The 8372-nt window shown below is 35.8% G+C and overlaps 1 protein-coding gene across 1 annotated transcript; it reads right to left on the bottom strand.

Moving 5' to 3' along the window:
* Positions 1-6127: 6127 nt before the first annotated feature.
* Positions 6128-7291, bottom strand: LOC110919268. Its single transcript, XM_022163541.1, has one exon. It carries the CDS (start codon positions 7289-7291, stop codon positions 6128-6130), a length of 1164 nt encoding a protein of 387 aa, XP_022019233.1.
* Positions 7292-8372: the final 1081 nt, after the last annotated feature.

Genomic DNA, 8372 nt, shown 5'->3' with positions numbered 1-8372 from the left:
ATCAAACAACAAACCAACAACCCATTTTTCCACCAAAACCTCACTTTTTCCCCCAAATGTTAAATTTATCTATTGGTCTAATTTAATTATTTATACATAATTTATTAATAGATACGATATAAACGTTAAATTTATCTGTAGTTTTAAGTTAATTCTTTCTACATAATTTATACGGAGATACAAAATAAAAATAATAAGTAATGATTACCTAATTATGAACTAAGCCCCTCCCATGACATCAATTTTAGGTATTTTCGGGTGACAAAAAGTGTGTCTATTTGTCAATCACGTGATAACACTTTTTTGCTCAACCAAGTAAAATAACATATAGCTTGATAAGATATGCTAAAGCAATTAGTGCATCTCCATCATTAGACATCCTAACACATGTTCATGGGCTTGATTCAAAATTATTTTAATATAATTACGCATATTTGATGTTTAAACAATTTTTTGTAATTATAAGTTTTTAGGCATATAACGGAACCTCGGTGCATTTTCATTGGGTTACAAATATAAACCCAAATTATTTATATCTAACATTTTCGCTTTATCTAATAGGATATAATTATTATTACACCTCTCATTTCACATGATTAGCACAGATCAGTTGGTTGAACCTGCATACTTACATCATGGTTACCTGGGTTTGAATCCTATATAGTAAGATTTTGTTTTTGTTTTTTTTTTTTACCATAGGCTACTACCCAATAAAAAGTTAGAGAAAATTATGTAATACTTTTCTTTTATTTTAGAGTAAACTGTCATTTTGGTCCCGGAGGTTTGGCCAGTTTTGCCACTTTAGCCCAAATCTCAAACTTTTTGTATCTGGATCCCTGTGGTTTCATTTTGTTGCCATTTTGGTCCAAAAGTAGAATCAGACCAGATTCCCTAAATTAAACCCTCAAGTTTTGTACTTTTCCACAGGGGTAATCTTGTCATTTTTGTTTTATTATATCTGATTATTATTTAAAAATACCCTTTAACTGACTCCATAGTACACATCGAACTTCCTTTTTAACTAACACCCTTCTTCTTTATTTTCAACGCCCAAATCAATCAATCGATCCATACACACACCCACACACTCATGGCAACGTTTTCTTCATCATCGGCACATTGTGCATCATCATCACAGGTTTTTTCCAATAATAATCGGCTTCATCATCATACAGTCTCATCATCATCCTCGATTCGTCTTAAACAACGTTTTCCTAGGTGTTTTTCTGTTAAACAATCATCAAAAGTTGTTCATCTGCAACAAGATAGTTAGTTACTTTCTTTGTCTTACCTAATTCTTTATTCCTAATTAGGGGTTTCTGTAATCAACCTGCATATCTTCCCCAAATATACCGTAACACAAACCCTAATCGTATAAATTTTGCCCCAAATTGAAATTGCATTCAACTGGTCAATCACAAACCCCATATCTATCTATAAAAATCAACGACCACATAACATATTCCGTAATTAAAATCAAAATCAAGATCCAATCAATCAAGTCTTACTCAAATCATCCACATCAGTCTCCTCCTTTGATTAAACACACTCGAGAAATTGACCGACAAATCCGCATACATGGCCACAATCTTGGAAACCATACTTTCATGATTCTTCGATCGGTGATTCTTGTTAACCGACGGCAGGCCTTGCAGAAGTGACGGGGCTGGGAGAAGTTGTAGTTGTTGTAGTAGCAGAATTTGGTGTTGGTGGAGTCGCAGCGGGTGCAGCGGAGGTGTTCGGGTTGATCGAGTGGTGGAAATCCGGTGGTGGTGCGGCGGTGGTCACAGGAGTCGGATGGCATTGTGGAAGTGGGTTGTTGTATTGTAGAGTGGAATTGGAATTGGTTTGGTTGTGGTGGGTTTGTGTTATTTAGGGTTTGTGTTAGGGTAAATTTGGGAAAGATGATGTGATTTTATACGGTAACATTAATTTATTTAATTTTATTATTTTAATTAATAATCAGTTATTATAAAACAAAAATGACAAAATTACCCCCGTAGAAAAAGACAAAACTTGAGGGTTTAATTTGGGGAATCTGCCCTGATTTCACTTTTGGACTAAAATGGTTACAAAAATGAAAACACATGGACCCAGATACAAAAAGTTTGAGATTTGGACTAAAGTGGCAAAATTGGCCAAACCTCAGGGACCAAAATGGCAGTTTACTCTTTATTTTATCTCCTTTTCCTTAATAATATTTTTGTTATGTATTCCTTCCTTTCTTTGCCACTTTTATTTGATTTTCTCTTATTCCTAATTTGTTCTTTTTTTAACCAAATCTTATCAAATCAATAACATTTTAACCCTTTTTAACATACGTTCTTTGTGCGGTGTAGCGCAGGTTAAACCCTAGTAGACGTAATGTGTTTTTTTATGTGTAGATATCGATTTTGTCATCAGTGGCGAAGATTGAAAAAAAAGTTCGGGGGGTCGGAAGGTAACTGACCTAAAAAAAATTTCTATCGCGTAGTTTCGAGGTGTATGTTCGGGTCGGACGTCGGTGATTCGATTCGGGTCGGGTCAAACATTAATATCAAATAAAAAACGTTCTCAAACATTAAAAAAGTTATCATTTTACTCTTCCCCATAGCATAACCTAATAACTAAACAAGTTAACAAATCACCCTAAATTTCAAACTCTAATTTCTATCTAAATCAAATCACAATAAGATTAAACAAAACAAATTAGACATAATTACAGAAAGATTCAACAAGTTTAGGGCAAAAATTCGGACCAATTTCACCCCTAATTTCAACCTAAATCACATAAATTGCAGCCTTAAATTAAACCTAAAGATAAAAAACACATACCTTTAACCTTATGAAGATTGAAGAAGTCGAACAAGAGTACAATACCACAACAACGAGCAGCGTTTTGGCTTCTGTTCTCGAACAAGAAACTGAAGTCGAATAGTTCTGGAACCTGCGTTCCCCCCCCCCCCCTTCTGCAGTTCTGGCTTGTGGCTTCTGTTTTTCTGGTCGATGTCCCAAAGTAAACGAATTTGGTTTTCTTTTGGATAGGGTGGGCTTTTAAGTACTGAAACAGATATGCAGATTAGGGTTTTGAGTATATCGAATGTTGATGTTCGTATTCAAATTGGTAAGTCATCAGAGTTGTTACATGAATACATATATACATGACGACGGATTTGATAACCGCCTATACTTATGATATCTAATTATAATACTAATAATGTCACACATTATCCTAATATCACTAATACTATGAATTATTATTATATCTAGCTTATAATCCTTCTAATATTCCCTCCTGTAACCTAGATTGGATTAACATGTAGGAGCTCTTTGATCCGTTTGAAGTCTTTCGGCTGCAGTGCCTTGGTGAGAATGTCTGCGATTTGTTCCTTTGTTGAACAGAAGCTAACCTCCACATCATCATGCTTTATGAGATCTCGGATAAAATGATACTTGACTCTAATGTGTTTACTTTTCCCATGATAGACTGGATCTTTGGCGAAGCATATTGTTGATTTGTTGTCACAATAGATAGTTGGAGAACAATCCATATTCATGTGAAGTTCATTTAGTATTCCCTTCAACCAAAGTGCTTGACATCAAGCCATTGATAGAGCTATATATTCTGCTTCGGTTGATGACAATGCAACCACCTTTTGTTTCTTTGATTGCCATGCAATTGCTCCTGACCCCAAGTTAAAAACATAACCAGACGTACTTTTACTATCATCGATATTTCCAGCATAGTCGCTGTCACTAAAGCCTACTAATTTTCCTATACTGCCTTTGGAGTAAACTATTCCGTGATTTATCATTCCTTTTATGTACCTCAAGATTCTTTTCCCGGCTTCCCAATGACTTCTCCTTGGCCTTTCCATGAATCAGCTGACTTTACTAACTGCAAACATGATGTCTGGGCGAGTATTTGTCAGATACATCAGGCTGCCCATAAGACTTCTATACATATTTTGGTTCACTTCTTCTTCTGGATCATCCTTAGTTAGTCGTTAACCATACTCCATGGGAGTTGAGATTGTGTTGCAATTTTCCATCTTAAATCTTTTGAGTAAACCCTTCGCATATCTTTGTTGTGACACCAGAATGTTTCCATCTTCATATTTAACTTCCATACCTAGGAAGTAATGTAATGTTCCTAAGTCTGTCATTTCAAATTCAAGTTTCATCGATGTCTTGAGCTGATTTATCATATCTAAAGAATCACTTGCTATGATAAGATCATCTACATAAAGACATACCACCATCTTTGAACCTTTCGTGTTCTTTATGAACAAAGTGTGTTCATAAACGCATTTCTTGAAGCCGTTTGATCTAAAAAATTCATCTATTCTACTATACCATGCCCTTGGGGCTTGTTTTAAACCATATAGAGCCTTCTTGAGATGACACACCTTTCGTTCTTCTCCTGGTTTTATGTATCCCTCTGGTTGTTCAGTGTAAACTTGCTCATTCAAATTACCATTCAAGAATGCCGTCTTTACATCTATTTGATGTAAGTACCAGTTGTTACGTGCGGCTACAGCTAATATCAATCTAACAATGTCAAATCTAATCACCGGTGCAAAAACATCCAGATAATCAACGCCATATTTTTTATTATAACCCTTTGCCACTAATCGTGCTTTGTACTTGCTCACATTTCCATGTTCATCATATTTCGTTTTAAAGATCCATTTTACACCTATAGGTCTTGGATTGTTGGGAGGATCCACTAGTTCCCAGGTTTCATTTCTTTGTATTGATTCCATTTCCCTATCCATTCCTTCCCTCCATTTGTTATCTTTATGTGCCTCTTCGTACGATGTTGGATCTGCATCAACATACAAAACAAAATTTGCTGCATCTTCTGTCACGAATTGAGCATTATATAACTCGTTTACTTGTTCTTTTGTGAGCTGCTGAGTTTCTTCATATATCTCCGAAATGTTTCTAGTCTTCAAAACTTCATTTTCTGATGAGGACGATGATGAGTCTTCCTCTCCTTGATTGTTACTCTGAATTCCAGTTTCACCATCACTGACCTGTTCTCCGTCTTGATCATTCAGTCCTGCAGTATCAGTTGATGGATTTGCGTCTTGATCATTCTCTTCAGCAGTGGATATGTCGTCTGCACCAGTTGTATCCCTTCTAAGTACTTCATCGTCTGGATAGTTCAATTGAATACTTGAGTTTCTTTCAGTTCTTTCAGATCCTTCCTAGTCTTGACTCTCATCAAAGTAGACATCTCGACTAATAATGATTTTATTAGTTATTGGATTATAAATCTTGTATGCCTTACTATGTTCACTGTAACCTATCATGATGGTCTTCTCTGTCTTGTCGTCTAACTTGCCCCGATATTGTTTTGGTATGTGTGCATATGCTACACTTCCAAATATCCTCAGATGTGATACGTCGGGTTTTCTTCCGCTCCATGCTTCTTGAGGAGTCACATGTTGTATTCCTTTAGTTGTGGCTCGGTTCAAAAGATATATGGCACATGCCACTGCTTCTGCCCAGTAAGAGTGAGACATCCGTTTCATCTTTAACATACTTCTGCTAAGTTCCATAAGTGTCATGTTTTTTCGTTCGGTAACCCCGTTCTGTTGGGGAGTATAACTCGTGGTGGGTTGATGACGAATCCCATTGTCTTTGAGGAAATTTTGAAATTCATGGCTGCAATATTCTCCTCCTCTATCTGTACGTAATCCTTTTATTTTAAAATCTGTTTGATTTTCTACCAAGCTTTTGAATGTCTTGAAGTAGACTAAGGCATCTGACTTCAATTTTAAGAAATAAACCCATGTTTTTCTTGAAAAATCATCTATGAAAGTGATTAAGTATCTACATCCTCCAATTGAGATCGTTCTCATGGGACCACATATGTCTAAGTGCACGAGTTGCAAGGGCTTACTTGCACGCCACGTGGTTTGTTTCGGAAAAGGTTTTCTGACATGTTTTCCAAACAAACAGCCTTCACAGACGCTTTGCGGGGACTTGGAGTTTATTTTGGGCAATCCTTTCACAGCCTCTTTCGTTCCCATGTTATGCAGTGTTTCGAAGTTAATATGGCCATAACGTCTGTGCCATAAAACCGATGGATCTTGAGTCATTATATTGCACACTCGTGGAGTTACATCATAATTCAGATTTAGAGGGAACATCTTGTTTCCGTCATCTTGACAGTTCCTATAGGCATCCCTGTCGGATCTTTGATAACACATGCATGATTATGAAAGTTTACTTCATATCCCTTTTGCATGAGTTGTCCTACACTCAAAAGATTATGTTTTAGACCTTCTACGTAGAAAACGTTGGGTACCTTCTTCTCTACACCTCTCACTTTGATTGTTACATCACCACTACCCAGGACTTCGAGTCTCTTATTATCACCGGTCCTTACTTCTCTTCTTTCAGACTCATTTAGGGTAGTAAATAGTCTCTTATTTCCGGTCATGTGATTGCTACATCCACTATCTAAATACCAGCAATCCTCTTTTGTAACTTCTTCCATACTGAAAATCATAAACAGTGTTTCATCATTTCCCTCATCGGTTTCATCTTCATGTAATAGAACACTATTGTTCTTATCACTCTCATCCCTCTTCTGACAAAAACGTGTTGTATACCCTAATTTTTGGCAATTATGGCAACGAATTTGTCCATTAGTTCTTCCTCTTCCCCTACTTCTTCCTCTACCAGAGTAATCTGATCTGAAAGGTCTTGATCGATCTTGGTTGGCATTCTGTACTTGAAACGCTTGTTCTATTGGAACATCATCGTATTGTTTGAGTCTCAATTCATGAGATTGTAATATTCCGAGTAATTCTTCAGTGGTTATAGCAGACAGATCTTTGGATTCTTCTATTGCTACTACCACCGATTCATATTTTCGTGTTAAAGTACGAAGAATTTTCTCAATGATTCGTTGTTCGGTGATATTTTCTTCGTTTAAACGTAATTGATTAACTATCACCGTTGTTCTGTTAACATATTCTTCTATTGTTTCACTGTCTTTCGATCGTAATGCATCTAATTCACATCTTAAAGTTTGGAGTTTTACCGTTTTGACTCTGTGTTCCCCTCTGTAAGCCTTGTGAAGAATATCCCATGCTTCCTTTGACGTTTTGCTTGTTGCAATTCGTTCAAATACTGTTTCATTGACCGCTTGAAACATAGTATGCAGAGCCTTCTTGTCCTTCTTAACCGTTTCTTTGTGATTATTCGGATCACTTTTTGATGCTCCAGCAGCTGGTTCTCTATATCCTTCTTCTATAATCGTCCATAGATCTTGAGATATCAATAACACCTTCATCTGTATATGCCAGTGATAGTAATTTTGTCCCAATAATTTTGGGATTTGAGTTTGAATTCCTCTTTGATTTTTCGAGTTCTGGATCGATGTGACTCTGATACCACTTTATTGAAACAGAAATGCAGATTAGGGTTTTGAGTATATCGAATGTTGATGTTCGTATTCGAATTGGTAAGTCATTAGAGTTGTTACATGAATACATATATACATAACGGCGGATTTGATAACCGCCTATACTATATCTAATTACAATACTAATAATGTCACACATTATCCTAATATCACTAATACTATGAATTATTATATTTAACTTATAATCCTTCAAATATTAAGTTGGGCTATATAATGATTTGATTTGGGTTATATAATATACATTCTACTATTCTACCAAATATAATGATTTGGGCTAATTAAATATTTTATTTGGGCTATATAAATAAAAAAAATTAAAACAAGGGGGTCGAAAACGTATATACCTAATTTTTTTTATAAAGCCAGGGGGTCGAAAACGTATAAACCTACAAAATCCTATACGAAACGTACATATATAACACTACTGCCCGAAAACTTTGGCGGGTCGGGCGCCCCTCCCCACCTCTTAAATCATGTGCCTCTGTTTGTCATGGCATGACTTTTTTTTTTGTTTTATCTTTTCTGATAAACCGTATTAATTCTGACCGAATAACATTTAGCATCGATCTTATCGAAACCAACCTTCATTTTATAGTTTTCCAATCAATGTAGAACATGTGCGGATATTCTTTTGGACATATTAGGGCTTTATTTTTGGGTTTCTTTTTTCGGTTGCTATTGTGAGTATCGGTACCATAATAAGGCATAACAAAACCAATCGAACTCCTCTTTCGGTTGTTACATAAAGTGTCGGTATCGTACTAACCCGTTGATACCGATAGAAAACCCGTTGCATAGCGGGTTATCCCTCTAGTTCTATATATTTATAAACCCATTGCTATAATTTAAGGAATAATAAAGGGTTTTCATCTATATCTTTTCTGATAATGAAATTTTAAGAATCGTCTCTCATTCAATATATTTATGAATGCGCTTACTAATTACCATT

Source organism: Helianthus annuus, chromosome 16 (assembly GCF_002127325.2).
Source record: "Helianthus annuus cultivar XRQ/B chromosome 16, HanXRQr2.0-SUNRISE, whole genome shotgun sequence".
Taxonomy (NCBI): Eukaryota; Viridiplantae; Streptophyta; class Magnoliopsida; order Asterales; family Asteraceae; genus Helianthus; species Helianthus annuus.
Note: the sequence above shows the minus strand (reverse complement) of the source record. Positions and strands in the feature narration are given on the sequence as shown.

Coding starts and splice junctions, on each gene's coding strand:
- LOC110919268 (XM_022163541.1), bottom strand. CDS start 7,291: ATGAAGGTGTTATTGATATCTCAAGATCTATGGACGATTATAGAAGAA.